General features: G+C 38.1%; 1 protein-coding gene across 2 annotated transcripts in view; it reads right to left on the reverse strand.

Annotated features, from left to right (window-relative positions):
• The window catches only part of LOC111155146 (3-hydroxyacyl-CoA dehydratase 2), a 128,221-nt gene that overhangs the window by 29,350 nt on the left and 79,623 nt on the right, over positions 1 to 19,248 (reverse strand). For both annotated transcript variants that reach the window (XM_022515221.1, XM_022515220.1), the window contains one exon: positions 6,418 to 6,506. In XM_022515221.1, the coding sequence (XP_022370929.1) occupies positions 6,418 to 6,506 (89 nt within the window). The remainder of the gene's footprint in view (positions 1 to 6,417; positions 6,507 to 19,248) is intronic.

The raw sequence follows: 19,248 nt of genomic DNA on the forward strand, positions 1-19,248 counted from the left end.
CGATCTTAAAAACAAACAAATGAAAGTTACTGTTGCCTCTTTAATGCTGTGGCTTCTGATCACCCTCTGACTTTAAGGTGGGCCTCCCAGGCTTTCTCTGACAGGAGCATGAGTCTCATGCTTTGAGAAAAGCATTTGTACTTTGGAAAAAGGTCCAGAAACTCCACAGTGCCTTTACTTTAGCAGTGTGAGGGAACCCTAAGGCTTTCATTCTTCAAGAATGAAACTAAGGTTCTTAGACTTGAAAAGAATGGTGAGAGCTGGTTAGGCTTCAAGTAAATTAAGTAGAAATATGAAGTATTATCAAGAAAAGAGAAGGTCAATTAAAATTACATCACAACATACGGTGTTTTAAATCATACAATTATCTGAGGAGCTTATTCACAATGATCTTCTCTGGCTCCACTCCCAGAGAGTCTGTATCAAGTGTGGGGTGGGACTTGGAATGTGCATTTTTAAATAAGCTTTCTGGGTAATTCTATTCCAAATAATCCATAAGCCCCAATAGAAAAACAATCTTGGAACTTCCAAGGAGAAAGGCTAGTTAATTGGAGGGACTCATCACAGAGCCACCGGGCACAGAAACAACAGAGGACCAAGTGGACAACGTGCCTCAGATGACTGCCCAGAGCCCACAGCTCATATGTATACTTCACATACAGAGAGATGATCGGTCTGAGAATCCTAGCTCAGCATGCGTGCGGCATGCTAGAACTGCTTCAGACGCATGTGTTCCTGCGTCTGAGACAGGGGTTTTCCACTCCATATGGGATAGAGAAAGCATGGTCAGCACTCAAAAATAAGGCTATGTTCATACCACAACTTAAACGGTGAGAAGGAAGCTCTGATATAGAGGGAAAACTTTGGAATCAGAAGTCCATTCCCAACTCTGCTTATCTGGATGTGTGACAATCACTTTGCTTCTCTAGCTTCTGAACTCTAACTGAAGGCTACAACCTACCTCAAGGGACAATTATCAAGAGTGAATGATCATAATATATCATAATAAAGCCTTCTGTAAACTGTAATGCATCAAACAGAGATCAGTAGAATGATAAAAAACTGGAGGCTACTTTCTTAAACACTGATTGCAAGCTTTTTGTAAGCATCTCACTGAGAAGTTGACAAGAATGGCAGATTAAGTATCACAAAGCCCAGCAGCATGCCAAAAAGAGATGGGAAACAGATGACTGGTAAAATGAGGAGAACTCACAGAACATTCTGCAAGAATGCAGGAAAACATCCCTTTCTCCATTGGTGGCAGAGGGTGAGGAAGAAAGGAGACAAGGCTCAGCACTCAGCACTCAAGCAGGGTATAGCTTTATTTTATGCAAACTATTACTAGCAGACTATAGATGGTATTCAGTGCACTTGGGCTAAAGTCACAGTGAGAGTCCAGCAACTTCTTTCTCAACTACTGCCTAGGGACTTCTCCTCAGAACATGGTGATCTTCAATTGAGAACTCCAACAAGGATTTGGATGGCTTCTTCTAAGAGGGCTGGGCCAGAAAAAGGGACAGTGGCTCATTTATGTATCTAGGAATCTGGGGATAGGTTTAGCTACTTTTGAACAAAAGAAGAATATATGCCCTATGAACTCATGTGTTTTTGAAGGGGGGTTTATAGTGAGGGATAGAAGGTAGCATTTTCCACTGCAGTTCACTTTGAAAAAAATGCCAGTCTTGTTTCAGCTCAATGAGGAGACAAAGAACAGACTCAAATACAGTGTGAGGAAAAAAAAAAAAGCCCCTAGTGGTCTGATGTGGCAGCAGCAGTGGCCAGCCTGACTAAGAGATGGAGAAGAAGCCAGTCCAAGCCTGGGACACAGGTAGGAAAAGTAGAAAGGAAAGAGGTCAGCTAGAATTGCTGATTCCTACACCCTACCTCCCACCCTGAGCTTGTCACTTTTGTCAGAAGATTTACTATGCTCATATGTGCTCTTTAGAAGGAAAAAAATGAGGTTATTTGCAATGCTTAGTTAAGAAAAGCTTTTCAATGAAGAGACCACAATTATTTCTTTAATATCCTGCCAATCAAGATATCACACTAACTGATGGGTGAGTCCTTTTATATCATAATAGAAAACTGTCTGGTCACCTTCTGGTTCTATGATGTACACGGCAACACTTACGTGACCAACATTCCATGGGTAGAGAATTAAAATGACCAGTGAGATGCATGTCCTATATGTCCTATAAAGCCTGTTAAAAGGAAATATATCTCACATATAAAAAAGGTAACATCTAGTCTTAAAAGGTATATAAGCCCCACCTTAGGACACCACGTACAATTACAGAAAAACAAGGGGAATGAGCATGGAAAAACATGAGAAATCCAGAGAAAGGGGGGTAGAAAGAGTCCATATCCAAATATAATGCTATGAATGTGAAGAATTCTTACCAAGTTAGAGGGGAATAGGATGTAAAAACAAACAGAGAATGAAAGTAGAGTAAGAATTTGAACATTACTATGAGAAAGTGAGATGTATTTTATAAAGCAGTTCTTTCTTTTTTTTTTCTAAAGATTTTATTTATTTATTTGACAGACAGAGATCACAAGTAGGCAGAGAAGCAGACAGAGAGAGAGGAGGAAGCAGACTCCCTGCTGAGCAGAGAGCCCAATGTGGGGCTCTATCCCAGGACCCTGGGATCATGACCTAAGCCAAAGGCAGAGGCTTTAACCACTGAGCCACCCAGGCGCCCCTAAAGCAGTTATTTCTGACATCAATTTCTTTATGTGTTAGTTGTGTGGTTCCCACTGTTAAAGTAAACAGAGTTGAATATAAGGGAAATAAGGATAGTTCAATGATGTTTCAGGAAACAGAAGAATGGAAGTGTAGCAGGGAAGCCATAAGTACTGTTGTATAGAACGAAGTGAATTATAGCTAATATGAGACTCTAAGGCAGGAAAAATGGGATTTGGCCAAGAGCAGGGACTGAGGACCAGGTGACAGCAGATTGGCCTCTGAAATGCCACAGCAACCGGCTCTTCACATTAGCTATCGATGACCTGGGGTGAGCTGGGAGGGGATCTACCCTGCAAACAAAATAATGAAAGAAAAGGGGAACAAGGAAAAGAGAACAATGATCCCTGAACAGCAGAAACACTGAATCCTAATTACGTGAGAAAGGAGCAAGTCAACTAATTAATAGGGTGTATGTGAAAAGAAGAGGACCCAAGAGATGGCAGAAAGACAACACAATTAACTGCACCACATTCTTAAGAAAATGATATGTCAATGATAGTGGAAACTGGGTATGTTTGGTTGCCAAGAAACAATTTGGAATATGCAAAGTAACAAGTGTACAATTTACTGCAGAGCTCAAATAGGACACTATATATGAACCATCTGAAATGGTCAAATCTATGCATCTCTCAGGTAGTATGTTTACTGAGGACAATGGCCAGGTCCCCGTACCTGTCTGTAATTCACCCAGTTAATAGCTTTTAAGCCAAGCAGTCTTAACGATCGCTCAGGAAATCCTGGCAAATGTTGCTAATAGTAATATGGCAAAAAGAACTGCTTGAAACGAATTATAAGCATTTTAGAGTTACCTGTTACCCCCTCTGCCAGAAGGAGAAAAGGAAAAGAGTGATCATTAAGGCAGAAGAGAGGAGAAAAAAATCAGAGGCCATAAATAATCTAACAGTGGGGCATTAGCACCTGGACAATTAATATCTAATTATTTAGGCAAAGCGATTACACAGCCTGTAGTTGACAATACTGTCTTCATGTACCTAACATTTAATTCCTGAAACTACATTATTACCTGTTTAAGACTCCTATCAGATGAGCTCCTATCAGAAAAATAATTTAGATCACTTGAGACTATTGGAAAGTTAATGAGTTGCTACTTAAAATAAAAAGGAAATAATGCAAATACATAAGTAAGGGAGGAAGAAATACTGGTTAAAAATGATTTGTAGAAAGAACTTTGAAATGGAGAGCTTACATGGTATTATAAGTAAAGTAACTTTCCCTTACTCCATAAACAAACAAGAGTGAGAACAAAGGGCAATTCGCCTCATTAGGATACATGCCTAGAAGACACAAACAGACATTTTTTTCAAAGAAGATATACAAATGGCCAACAGCACATGAGAAAATGCTCCATATCACTCAGCATGAGGGAAACACAAATTAAAACCACTATGAGATACCACCTCACAACAGTAAGAATGGCTAAAATTAATAAGTCAGGAATGACAGATGTTGGCAAGGATGTGGAGAAAGGGGAACCCTCTTACACTGTTGCTGGGAATGCAAACGGGTGCAGTCACTCTGGAAAACAGTATGGTGATTCCTCATAAAGTTGAAAATAGGGCTACCCTACGACCCAGCAATTGCATTACTGGGTATTTATCCAAAGGATACAAAAATAGTGATGCGAAGGGGCACATACGTCTCTGTGTTTATAGCAGCAATGTCCACAATAGCCAAACTATGGAAAGAGACCAGATGTCTATCAACAGATGAATGGAAAAAGAAGATATATATATATATATATATATATATATATATATATATATATATATAAATATAACAAAAACACACAAACAAAAAAAAAAAAAAGAAAAAGAAAAAAACCTTGCCATGGGCAATAATATGGATGGAACTAGAGGGTATTATGCTTAGCAAAGTATGTCAGAGAAGACAAATACCACATGATTTCACTCATACGTGGAATTAAAAAAACAAAACAGATGAACATAGGGGAAGGGAAGGAAAAATAAAACAAAAACCAGAGAGGGAGGAAACCATAAGAGACTACAGGGCTATAGACTGTAGGACTGTAGGACTATATAGACCTACAGACTATAAGAAACATACTGAGGATTGCTGGAGGGGCAGTGGGTGGGGATATGGGATAATTCGGTGATGGGCATTAAGGAGGGCATTTAATGTAATGAGCAGTCCCCTTATATGCAGCTGATGAATCACTAAATTCTACCTTTGAAACTTATAATATGCTATACATTAACTAAATTGAATTTAAATAAAAAACATTTTTAAAAGGATTTATGTGTCTTTTTAAAAAAACTTTATTCCTTAAAGAAATGAGCTCACTTTTTTAAAAGTATGTGATTAAATGAACAAAGGAAAAAGGGAAACCAAAAAACAGAGTCTTAACTGTAGCGAACGGATGAACAGATGGTTATCAGAGAAGGGATGGGTGAAAGAGGTGAAGGGGATTAAGAACACACTCATCAGGATGAGCACTGAGTAATGTACAGAATTCTTGAATCACTATATTATTGTATACTTGAAACTAATATAATACTGTATGTTAACTATACTACACTGGAATCAAAATAAAATTTTTTAAAAGTACATTACTGTTTTCACATTCTTCTTGCATATAAAGTTTAGATATCTTAGAGAAGTGAGAGAAGTTTAAAAAACGCCTTTGCTTCAGCTAATTTCATATGAATGTAACAAAAATAATAGCTTAATCAGCTTTGGTTAAAAACTGATTACCCACATGCATTCTTCTGTTTGTATATCATATGCCAATAAAAAGTTAAAAGAAAAACCTCACTGAAATTCAAATGAAACTGTCAAAATAAATCCTGAAAAACAAAATGTTTTGACAGAGGTTTTGGGAGAATAGAAGACAAAGAAAACATTAGAATAATGCTAATGGATAAGCACATTTCATGAGCCCCACAGATTCTAATACTGCTGGTGTCTGGGACAGAAAAACTTGAAAAATGAATCCTCCTGGTGGCTACAGGTACTCTACCTCAAGGTGACATTAACAAGAAATAAATGACTTTTAAAAAGCAAAAAACATACAGGAAAACAATCTCCTTCTCCATACTGGGAAATGAAGCTTGGTTGTCGATTCACACTGATCGTACTGCTGGCTTTCTCCCAGTATCCTTGGGCCTGCTGGGGGTACGTACCACCCCACGCCCCCTGCAGAGCACTTCCCTTCCAGAACCACTAGAGTCAGTACGTTTGAGAATTCCATTAATCCTGGTGGGTGGGGGTGGAAACAAGTTTGTTTCTCCTGGTCCTATAAAGAGGACTGCTCCGGACTGAATTAACACCCCCTACTCCCCCAACAGTTCCACTGTAAGGATGCAGATGTCCAGTTTAGTATGCTGAAACAAACAAGATACCCCAAAAATATAACTGAAGTGCAGATCACATCCATATTGTCCAAATCTCTATGGGAACTAAGCCTGCAGGACGTTATCATTTAACCAGTCTTCTCTTTAACAACACTGCATATTTGGGGTACATTTCCCACCAGTAATCCAATTCTCATAGCAAATATGCATTTCATTTGGGCTACACTGATGACTTAGAGTTCCAATCTGTAGCCCTAACACACACATGAAACAGAAATGTTGACTAGCATTGACTAGCATTGCTGGTATTACTTTATTTTAGCCTATGTAAACACTCACCTCTTTGACACTATGTGTTACTGCCCATATCAGAAAAACTCTTGACATCACCTGGAAGGAAGTCAGGACAACAGAAGATGGAACAATTCCTGAAAGAAATTTTAGGATGGGTAAACAAATATATATTGTATTAAGTTTCAACATGTAATACATTTTCTGAAACATTTAATTTTAATGTTAAGACATAAAACCATCTTGAGCAACTGAAACTTTATATAAAATGTCTTTCAGTACAGTCAATATTAAAACCTTTTTTCCTCCAGGGATGCCTGGGTGGCTCAGCCAGTTAAGTGTCTAGCTTTGGCTTAGTTATGATCCCAGGGTCCTGGGATTGATTCTGCATCAGGCTCCTTGCTCAGTGGGGAGCCTGCTTCTCTCTCTGCCTGCTGCTCCTCCTGCTTGTGCACTCTCTCTCTCTCTGACAAATAAATAAATAAAATCTAAAAAAATAAAAGACAACCCAAAACCCCAACTTTCCCCCTCCAGAACACTAATATAGCCTCCCCCCACCCCCAGAACAATATTTTTTTTTTTTAAAGATTTTATTTATTTGACAGAGAGAGAGATCACAAGTAGGCAGAGAGGCAGGCAGAGAGAGAGGAGGAAGCAGGCTCCACGTTGAGCAGAGAGCCTGACACGGAACTCGATCCCAGGACCCTGAGGTCATGACCTGAGCCGAAGACAGAGGCTTTTAACCCACTGAGCCACCCAGGTGCCCCCAGAACAATATTGTTAATGGCAACAGCATACCATGGAATCTAGGTACCCTTCCTAAGCCTTTCAAAATCACTGGCCAAGTGCAATATATTTTACATTTATCATATAGAGAAAACAAAACCATTGCTTAACCTCTAAAATTAGACACTGAAAGGTCATTTTATAATATGGGTTTCAAAAATGAACAGGCACCTATAGAAGGGAAATCAACTGTATTTGTATCTAATGAACATAAGCAACTCCTACATTTCATATGTATTATCTATACTATATATCAAGGTATTATCTAATGTTTAAATTATCTTTTAAAATTCACTCGAATATTTTGCCAATAAGCATACGATAATCAAAGTTTATTGTCTTTATTAAACCATTCTCACCTTGTTCATTAAATAAGCACTGGTAGAATTATCCTTCCAATGTCCAGAAGTCATAACAATGGAATCATTAGTTTTTGGAAATCATTAAGTTCTGCTAACTTTAAATTTCTTTGGCTTCTCCTTTCAATTTCTACAATCACAACCCCTATGAAGACATGAGCCACCACCATTACAAAAAATTCTTGCCCCCTTTAGGTCATCTTAAACCCAGCAATAAGCCATTATCTGTAAGTGTCATTTTCTTGTTGTAACTTTATACTTGTAGGGAACGGCTCCTAAAGTAAAATCAGGAAGCAGAATTATGGGTACCCAAACCAGCAGGCTCCTTTACCCTCACTTCTCTGTGATTTCTCTCTGGCCTTCCTGCTGGCAGCAATTACACTTACCAACTTCCTGGACATTTCAAGTTCCATGTGGGCCATTCCAAACCTGCCAGGAGCCCTCATCGTGGTGGCAGATCTTCCTACCACTCTAATACTAACCTCATCTTCAATACATCCACTGGACTATCCCAGACCAATTTTCATTCCTCCAAGCCTTCTAAACCACACTCAGACTTCTGAACATTTATAAAACAGAGAAACAAACTGCCAAAAGACTGTGTACAAATCAGAGATAAAACTGTCTCTATGGGTATGGCTATGAAAGGAAATCACTTCATATCTCATTAAGAAAAAGAGATGCAAGATCCTGTTAGAATGTGTTTCTTGAAGAAGGCTTGTGCTTCAAAAAGGAACAGCTAAGCTCCCAAAAGCAAGTAACATGGACATGTCAAGCAATGCTTGGCATATAAAGATACTCAATAAATCTTTGTAGAATGAATGAAAGAAAAATAAATGCATGGACATGTAGCCCAATGGAATAGAGTTCAGTCTAGAAATAAATCCTTACATTTATAGTTACTTGATTTTCAACAAGGATGTCAAGACAATTCAATGGAAAAATAACTGTCTTTTCAATAAATGGTTCTGGGACAACTGGATAGTTGCATACAAAAGAATAGAGTTAGAACACTTCCTTATGTCAAATACAAAAAAAAATTAAATCAAAATGGATCAAAAACCAAAATGTAATAGTTAAAACTATAAAACTCTTAGAAGAAAAGATAAATGGGGGGGGGCAGGAGTCCAAGATGGTGGAGGAACAGGAGATTTTAATTTCATCTGGTCCCAGGAATTCAGCAAGATAGCTATTAAATCATTCTGAACACCTGCAAATTCAACCGGAGATCTAAGAAAAGAAGAGCTGCAACTCTACAAATAGAAAAGCGACCACTTTCTGCAAGGTAGGAGGTGTGGAAAAGTGAATCCCAGGCGATACATGGGAAGATTAACTGTGGGGGGAGGGGGGAGGGAAGGGAGCCTCCGTCAGCTGGCTACCAGCAAGTGATAGAGCAGCAGAACACAAAAATCGGAACTTTTAGAAGTCTGCTCCAGTGAGGGATGTTGCTCAGGTGGCTAAGTGGGGGTGGAACCCTAGCTGGGACAGTGTGGTTTCAGGACCCTCAAGGTTACAGGAAGACTGGGGGTGCCTGAGTGTGGCAGAGCTCCCAGGGATCAGGATAGGGAAGGTGGCTGCAGAGTGAGCCCACTTGTGGGCTCTCAGCTCAGGGCTGCCATAACCTTGATCTATGGCACAGTTAGGCGACTGCTCTCTGAGCAGATGCCCAACAAGCAGAACTAGCAAGACCCCACCTTCCTCACCCAGGAGGAAGGAGTCCACAGGGTTTGGAGACTCCAAACAGGACTGTGTGCCTGAGAGAGAACGCTCGGTCACAGGCTGGGATTGCGGATGAAGGCCAGGGGGACAGGAGTGACTGATTGCTTTATCTGAGGGTTCTCTGAGAGGTCGGGCCCAGAGCTCTGGCTCTGGGGCCAGAGACTGGAAGGTTGTCATTTTCATTCTCATCTTTGAAAGCTGTACCAAAAGCCTTCAGGGAATAAAAGGCACATAGAGCAAACTGGAGCAGATAACTTAGCCTGGCCCCCACCAAGGATGGTGGAATTCCACCTGGGGAAAAGACACTTCAGAATCAATGCAATAGGCCCCTCCCCCAGAAGATCAGCAAGAACATCCAGCCAAGACCAAGTTTCCAGATCAATGAGAATTGCAAAACTCCAGCCCTAGGGGAATACAGCATATAGAATGCATGGTTTTTTTCCCCATGATTCTTAGTCTTTCAACTTTAATTTTTTTCCTTTCCTTTTCAACCAATTTCTTACTTTATCAACTCTTTTTTTACATCTTTATTTTCATTTTTACAGTTATATTCTATCCCTTCGTTGTATTTGATCATCCACATATATATACACACACACTTTTTTTCTTTCTTTACAATTTTTGGGATGTAGTTTCTTCTAACAGACCAAAATACACCCAAAATCTTGTATATGACTCTGTTCTATGCACATAGATCTGATCATATTCTCTTTTTTGTTTGTTTTCTTAAATTATTTTTGTTTTTTACATTCTATCCTTTCAACGTACTTAGTTTTATTTTTGTATATGTAAGTTTTTCTTTCTTCACAATTTTGAGATGTAGTTTCTTCTAACAAACTGACCAAAAGACACTCAGGAGATAGTGTATTGCTATGTTCTGTTCACCTGTTTATTTATATCCCTTCCTTTTTTTTTTTTTTTTTTGTTTTTTTTTTGTTTTGTTCTTGGGTTTTTTTTCCTCTTTTGCTTTTTCTTGTCTTTTAATTTCCATTTTTACATTACATTCTATCATTTCACTGTAGTTACTTTTATTTTTGTACACGTAGAAGATTTTCTTCTTTACAATTTTGGGACCTAGCTTTCTAAAAAAGAGACCAAAATACACACAGAATCCAGTGTATTGCTCTATTCTGCTCACATGTCTAATTATATTCTTTTTTTTCCTCCTGGTTTTGGGTCTCTTCTGATTTGTTTAGTGTATATTTTTCTGGGGTTATTGTTGCCATTTTAGTATTCTGTTCTCTTGTTCATCTGTTCTTCTCTGGACAGAATGACAAGACAGAAAAATTCACCTCAAAAAAAAAAAAAAAAAGAATTAGAGGCAGTACTGACTGCCAGGGACCTAATCAGTATGGACATTAAGTAGTATGTCAGAACTAGAGTTCAGAATAATGATTATAAAGATACTAGCTAGGCTTGAAAAAAGCATAGAAGACAGAAAAAGAGCAAAAAGCATAGGAATCACTAGAGAATCCCTTTCTGGAGAAATAAAAGAACTAAAATCTAACCAAGTTGAAATAAAAAAAGGCTATTAATGAGATGCAATAAAAAATGGAGGTTCTAACTGCTAGGATAAATGAGGCAGAAGTGAGAATTAGTGATATAGAAGGCCATATGATAGAGAATAAAAAAGCTGAGAAAAAGAGAGATAAACCACTACCGGATCAAGAAGGGAGAATTCGAGAGATAAGTGATGCCATAAAGTGAAATAGTATTAGAATAACTGGGAACCCAGAAGAAGAGGAAAGAGAGACAGAGGCAGAAGGCATATTGGAGCAAATTATAGTGGAGAACTTCCCAATCTCAGGAAGGGAGCAAGCATCAAAGTCCAGGAGGCAGAGAGAACGCCCCTTGAAATCAATAAAAACAGGTCAACACCCTGACAAATACTAGTGAAACTTACAAATCTCAGAGACAAAGAGAAAATCCTGAAAGCAGATAGGGGCAAAAGATCTGTAACCTACAAGGGAGAAACATTAGATGGGCAGCAGACCTGTCCACAGAGACCCAGCAGGCCAAAAAGGACTGGCATGATATATTCAGGGAGCTAAAAGAGAAAAATATGCAGCCAAGAATACTTTATCCAGCTAGGATGTTATTCAAAATAGAAGGACAGATAAAAAATCTTCCAGGACGAACAGAAACTTAAAGAATTTGTGACCACCAAACCAGCCCTACAAGAACTATTAAAAGGGATCCTCTAAGGAAAGAGCCCAAAATTAACATAGATCAGAAAGGAACAGAGACAAATACAGTAACAGTCACTTTACAGGTAATAGAAAGGGGAAGAGGTGGGGAGATGGGTGAGCCTGGTGATGGGTATTAAGGAGGGCATGTATTGCATGGGGCACGGGGTGTTATATGCAAACCATGAATCATGGAACACTACATCAAAAACTAATGATGTACTGTATAGTGACTAACACAACATAATAAAAAAAAATAATATAAAAAACCCAAAGGCTGGGGGCGCCTGGGTTGCTCAGTTGGTTAGGCAACTGCCTTCGGCTCAGGTCATGATCCTGGAGTCCCAGGATCGAGTCCCACATCGGGCTCCTTGCTCGGCAGGGAGTCTGCTTCTCCTGCTGACCTCTCTACTCTCATGCTCTCTCTCTCTCAAATAAATAAATAAAATCTTAAAAAAAAAAACCAAAAAACCCCAAAGGCTGTAAAAAGAGATGAGGAAAAACATTAAAGGGTCTATTCAACAAGAAAACTACCAATTATATGTATTTATGCCCCTAACATGGGAGGAGCCAATTATATAAGCCAATTAATAATAAAATTAAAGAAGCACATCGATAATAATACAATAATAGTTGGGGACTTTAAAACCCCCTTAACTACAATGGACAGATCATCTAAGCAGAAGACCAACCAGGAAATAAGGGCTTTGAATGACACACTGGACCGGAGGGACTTCACAGATATATTCAGAACATTCCATCCTAAAGCAACAGAACACATATTCTTCTCAAGTGTACATGAAACATTTTTCAGAATAGATAACATTGGGTCACAAATCAGGTCTCAACCAGTACCAAAGACTGGGATCATTCCCTGCATATTTTTAGACCACAGTGCTTTGAAACTAGAACTCAATCACAAGAGGAAAATTGGAAAGGACTCAAAAGAGCATCCTACTAAAGAATGAATGGGTCAACAAGGAAATTAAAGAAGAATTTTTAAAAATTCATGGAAATGAATGATAATGAAAACACAACTTCAAAATCTTTGGGATGCAGCAAAGGTGGTCCTAAGAGGGAAATATATAGTGATACAAGCCTTTCTCAAGAAATAAGAAAGGTCTCAACTATACAAACTAAGCTTACAACTAAAAAAACCTGGAGAAAGAACAGCAAGTAAGGCCTAAATCCAGCAGAATAAGAAAAATAATAAAGATTAGAGGAGAAATCAATGAAATAGAAACCAAAAGAACAGTAGAACAGATCAACAAAAGTAGGAGCTGGTTCTTTGAAAGAATTAGTAAGACTGATAACCCCCTAGCCAGACTTAACAAAAAAAGAAAGGACCCAAATAAATAAAAATCATGAATGAAAGAGGAGAGATCACAACCAACACTGAAGAAATACAAACAATTGTAAACATATTATGAGCAACAAACGGCAACAAACTAGACAATCTGGAAGAAATGGATGCATTCCTAGGGACTGCAAACTATGGAATTTGAAGCAGTAATAAAAAATCTCCCAACAGGGACGCCTGGGTGGCTCAGTTGTTAAGCATCTGCCTTCAGCTCAGGTCATAATCCCAGGGTCCTGGGATCGAGCCCCAAATCAGGCTCTCTGCTCAGCAGGGAGCCTGTTTCTCCCTCTCCCACTCCCCCTGCTTGCGTTCCCTCTCTTGCTGTGTCTGTCAAATAAATAAATAAAATCTTAAAAAACAACAACAACAACAACTCCCAATAAACAAGAGTCTAGGGCTGGATGGCTTCCCAGGGGGAATTCCACCAAACATTCATTCATTCATTCATTCATTCATTCACTTATTTATTTTTAAAGATTTTATTCATTTATTTGACAAAGAGAGACATAGTGAGAGAGGGAACACAAGCAGTGGAGTGAGAGAGGGAGAAGCAGGCTTCCTGTCGAGCAGGGAGCTCCATGCGGGGCTTGATCCCATTACCCTGGGATCATGACCTGAGCCAAGGCAGACACAATGACTGACCCACCCAAGCGCCCCTCCACCAAACATTTAAAGAAGAATTAATACCTATTCTTCTGAAAATGTTTAAAAAAATAGAAATGGAAGGAAAACTTCCAAACTCTATGAGGCCAGCATTACCTTGATCCCAAAACCAGACAAAGACCCCACCAAAATGAAGAATAACAGACCAATATCCCTGATGAAGACGGATGCAAAAATTCTCACCAAAATACTAGCCAATAGGACCCAACAGTACATTAAAAGGATTATTCACCACAAGGAAGTGGGATTTATTCCTGGGCTGCAAGAGTGGTTCAACATCCACAAATCAATGCGATACAATACATAAATAAAAGAAAGGACAAGAACCATATGATTCTCTCAAGAGATGCAGAAAAAGCATTTGACAAAGTACAGCATCCTTTCTTGATTAAAACCCTACACAGTGGAAGGACAGAGGGAAAATACCTTAATAGCATAAAAGCCATTTATGAAAAGCTTATAGCAAATATCATTCTCATTTGGCAAAAACTGAAATTTTGTCCCCTAAGGTCAGGAACATGACAGAGATGTCTGCTATCACTACTGCTGTTCAACATAGCCCTGAAAGTCCTAGCCTCAGCAATCAGACAACAAAAAGAAATTAAAGGCATCCAAATCGGCAAAGAAGAAGTCAAACGCTCACTCTTTGCAGATGACATGAGGAAACCCAGAAGACTCCACCCAAAAATTGGCAGAACTCATACAGGAATTCAGCAAAGTGGCAGGATATAAAATCATTGCACAGAAATCAGTTGCATTTTTATACACTGACAATGAGACAGAAGAATGAAAAAATTAAGGAGTCATTCCATTTACAATTGCGCCCAAAACCGTAAGATACCTAGGAATAAACCTAACCAAAGAGCAAAGGATCTATACTCTGAAAACTATAGAAAGCTCATGAAAGAAATTGAGAAAGACACAAAGAAATGGAAAAATGTTCCATACTCATGGATTGGAAGAACAAATATTGTTAAAATGTCTATGCTACCTAGAGCAATCTATAGTTTCAATGCAATCCCTATCAAAATACCATCAACATTTTTCAGAGAGCTGAAGCAAATAATCCTAAAACTTGTATGGAACCAGAAAAGACCCCAAATAGCCGAAGGAATGTTGAAAAATAAGACCAAAACTGGTAGCATCACAATGTCAGATTTCAAGCTCTATTTCAAAGCTGTAATCATCAAGATAGTATGGTACTGGCACAAAAACAGACACATAGATCAATGGAACAGAATAGAAGGCCCAGGAATGGACCCTCAACTCTGGTTGACTGATCTTCAACAAAGCAGGAAAGAATATCCAATGAAAAAAAGATAGTTCTTCAACAAATGGTGTTGGGAAAATTGAACAGCCACATGCATTAGAATGGAACTGGACCATTCCCTTACGCCATTCCCAAAAATAGACTCAAAATGGATGAAAGACCTTAATGTGAAACAGGAATCCATCAAAATCCTAAAAGGGAACACAGGCAGCAACATCTTCAAGCTCTGCTGCAGCAACTTCTTGCTAGAAACGTCTCCAAAGGCAAGGGAAACAAAGGCAAAAATGAACTACTGGGACTTCATCAAGATAAAAAGCTTTTGCACAGCAAAGCAAACAGTTGACAAAACCAAAAGATAACCAACAGAATGGGAGAAGATATTTGCAAAAGTCTTATCAGATAAAGGGCTAGTATCCAAAATTTATAAAGAACTTATGAAACTCAACATCCAAAGAACAAATAACCCAATCAAGAAATGGACAGAAGACATGAAGAGACATTTCTTCAAAGAAGACATACAAATGGCCAATAGACGCATGAAAAAATGCTCCACATCACTTGGCATCAGGGAAATACAAATCTAAGCCACAGTGAGATACCACCTCACACCAGTCAAAATGGCTAAAATTAACAAGTCAGGAAATGACAGATGTTGGTGAGGGTACGGAGAAAGGGAACCCTCCTCCACTGTTGGTGGGAATGCAAGCTGGTGCAGCCACTCTAGAAAACAGTATGGAGGTTCCTCAAAAAGTTGAAAATAGAGCTACCCTATGACCCAGCAATTGCACTACTTGGTATTTACCCAGTATACTGTACCAGATACAAATGTAGTGATCCAAAGGGGCACTTCCACCCCAATGTTTATAGCAGCAATGTCCACAATAGCCAAACTATGGAAAGAACCCAGATGTTCATTGACAGATGAATGGATAAAGAAGATGTGGTGTGTGTGTATATATATACATATATATATATACACAATGGAATATTACTCAGCCACCGAAAAACCCAAAATCTTGCCATATGCAATGAAGTGGATGGAACTAGAGGTTATTATGTTAAGTAAAATAAGTCAATCAGAGAAAGATAACTATTACATGATCTCACTGATATGTGGAATTTAAGAAATAAAACAGAGGATCATAGGAGAAGAGAAGAAAAAAATAAAACAAGATGAAACCAGAGAGGGAGACAAACCGTAAGAGACTCTTAATCATAGAAACTGAAGGTTGCTGGAGGGGTGGGGGAGGGAGGGATGGGGTAACTGGGTGGTGGACATTAAGGAGGGCATATGATGTAATGAGCATTGGGTATTGTATAATAGTGATGAATCACAGACCTGTACCTCTGAAACCAATAATAAATTATGTTAATTAAAAACTCTGCTCCTCTTCCCCAGCATTTTAGCAAAGATAAAATTCAAATGATGTCTTTAATAAAAAATGATCGCCTTCTTTTAAAAGATTGTATTAAAGATTAAAAAAAAAAGAGGAAGAACACATAAATGTAAATCTTTGTGACCTTGGATTAGGCAACAGTTTATTAGCTATGACACCAAAAGCACACACACAAAAAAATAGACATCAAAATCAAAAACTTCTGGGCTTCAAATGATACTATCAAAAAGTGAAAAGACAACATACAGGAGAAAATATCTATGAATTGTATATAATAAAGGACTTATATCCAAAAAAGAGGATTAAAAATTTTTTTTAATATTTAATTTTTTTTTTTTTAGAGAGGGAGAGAGAGAAAAAGAGAGGGAAGAGAGGTGCAGAGGGTAAGAGAGCAAGAGAATTTTAATCAGCCTTCACGCCCAAAGAGAAGTGTGACACAGGGATTAATCACACAATCTTGAGATCACGATATGAGCCGAAATCAAGAGTCACGTGCTTACCCAAATGAGCCACCCAAGTGGCCCCCAAATAAAGAATTCTTACAACTCAATAACAAAAGACAAATAACCCAATTAAAAAATGGGCAGGGAATCTGAATAGACATTTCTCCAAAGAAGATATGCAAATGGATAATAAAGACATGAAAAGATGCTCAAATCATCAGTCAACAGGGAAATGCAAATCAAAACCACAATGAGATATACTTCACTAGGATGGCTACAATCATCACATACATTATTACAGAGAATAACAAGCGCTGGCAGGATGTGGGGATACTGGAGCCCTCAGACATTGCCATTAGTAATATAAAATGGTATGGCTACTGTCTGAGAGTACCTCAAAATGTTACATATGGAATTACCATACGGCCCAGCAATTCTCCTCCTAGGTACATATGTACCTAAGAAAAATAAAAACACATGCCCACACAAACACTGGCAGTGAATGTTCATAGTGGCATTCATCTCAGCCCCAAACTGGAAACAATCAAAATGTCTAAACAGATGAATGGATCAATCGAACATGGTATCTTAGAAAGAAACGCAATGGAACCTTAGAAATAAAGTAAAAAGAAATGAATAATAAAAAAGAAATGAAGTATTGATATAGTATAATATTGATAAACTTTGAAAACAAACTGACTGAAGAACCTAGTGACAAAAGACCACACGTTACATGATTTGGTTTATATGAAAAGTCAAGAATAGACAAACTATAGAGACAGAAAGCAGATTAGTGGTTAATTGGGGCTAGAAGGTTAGGAGGGAAACTGGGAGCAACTGCTAATGGGTACTGGGTTTCTTTTTGGGCTGATGAAAACGTTCTAAAATTGATTGTGGTGATGGTTGCACAACTCTGTGAATACTGAATTATATACTCAAAATGGGTGAATTTTATATGTGAATTATATGTGAATAAAGCTTTTATAAAAAAATAAATATATGAGTTAAACACAAAGCCTGGTGATATAATATGTAATACTGCTAAAGAAGCTCAATCAGTGAGTCAAATATGAAGTGAATATACTTAGCCAGATTATACTATAGATTACATTACCAGAAAAACTAAAGATCAATAATCAAAGGCTTTCCTAAAATGAGTTCTTAAGCATTTGCTGCTTAAGGAAAGACCACCAGTATTTCTAGTTTCTTCTTTTTTTAACTCAAAGACTAGCTCATCACATAAAAATATTATTTTCCATTTCATTTCTGCTTTCTTCTTTTGCCATTGAAACAATGGGTTAGACTGTTAATGGAGTGACCAGTGCTCCAGGCTTACTGATACACTTTGGTGGGAATCAAGAAGTCCAGGATCTGGACCTCAGATTTCCAAGTTCAATAAATCAATTTAATCCCACTCATGAGCAAAAATCAGGCTCTTGGGAGACTGGTTCAGGCCAATCAGATCCAGAGGAGTCTAGCTAATAAACCAAAATGTCATTTTATTCACTTACAACAGAAGTACAGCCTTCGTAATAATAACTGAAGAGTTGGGATTTTAGAGACCTTCATCTAGGGGCACTTTTTTCCTCCTATGGAAATCAGAATGCTTATTAGGAAGTGTGACTTCAGTGAAGGATCTGGTTGCTCTGAGGGATGAAAACTGCAATTCAGTGGAAACCTTCTTTACTCTAGAGCTCCCTTTCCTAGGGAATATGAAGATTTCTATATGTCTTCCTTTTGAAAGTGCTAATCAAAAATTATCATATTTTGTTTTAAAGTAAGACTTAATAGCCAAGAACATTTATTCCTTAGGTATATTTCCCACCATTCTTTTCTTCTAAGTGTGTGTGTGTGTGTGTGTTTATTCACTTTTAAAAAATTTGTTATGTCAGAGACAGAGCGTAGAAAAGCAGGGGGAGCTGCGGCAGAGGGAGAAGCAGGCTCCCTGCTGAGCAAGGAACCTGCTGTGGGACTTGATCCCAGGATCTTGGGATCATGATTGGAGCCTGAAGGCAGATGCTTAACCAACTGAGCCACCCAGGCGTCCTCTCTTCTAAGTATATTTTTAAATACAGTTCAACTTCTATTGTTTATACTCTTTGTAGTTTGCTTTTTTCACTTAACATTTTGAGAAATTTTCTTACAACATATTCTTAAAAATATTTTAGCTTGAGTCCTAATATATTCCTTTGAGTAGAATATATTTGTTTATCTATTCTCCTTCTGTGAAACATTTAAATTGCTTAAATTTCTTGATATTATAAATGAAGTAATAAAGTATTAAAAATAATACTTAAAAATTTCTGAGGCTTAGAAAAAAACAAATTTTTAAAGAATTATTTCCTTGGGATAGTTCCCAGAAGTAGAACTACTAGGTCAAATGCTATGAATGCCTTTAAAGATCTTGAAATACATTGCCAAATTGCTTTCCAAAACATTTTTATCAATATACACTCCCACCAAGAGCATACAAGCCTGGCTGCTTTAACCTACCCCTCCAGAGTAAATTTAAATCTTTTTTTTTTGTGTGTGTGTGTCTAGTTTAAGCTTTGTGCTATCTTTTTTTTTTTTTATTTAAGTTTTATTTTTTTTTAAACATATAATATCTTTTTATCCCCAGGGGTACAGGTCTGTGAATCGCCAGGTTTACACACTTCACAGCACTCACCATAGCACATACCCTCCCCAATGTCCAT

Source organism: Enhydra lutris, unplaced genomic scaffold, assembly GCF_002288905.1.
Source record: "Enhydra lutris kenyoni isolate GAN:26980312 unplaced genomic scaffold, ASM228890v2 scaffoldscaffold39, whole genome shotgun sequence".
NCBI classification, from domain to species: domain Eukaryota; kingdom Metazoa; phylum Chordata; class Mammalia; order Carnivora; family Mustelidae; genus Enhydra; species Enhydra lutris.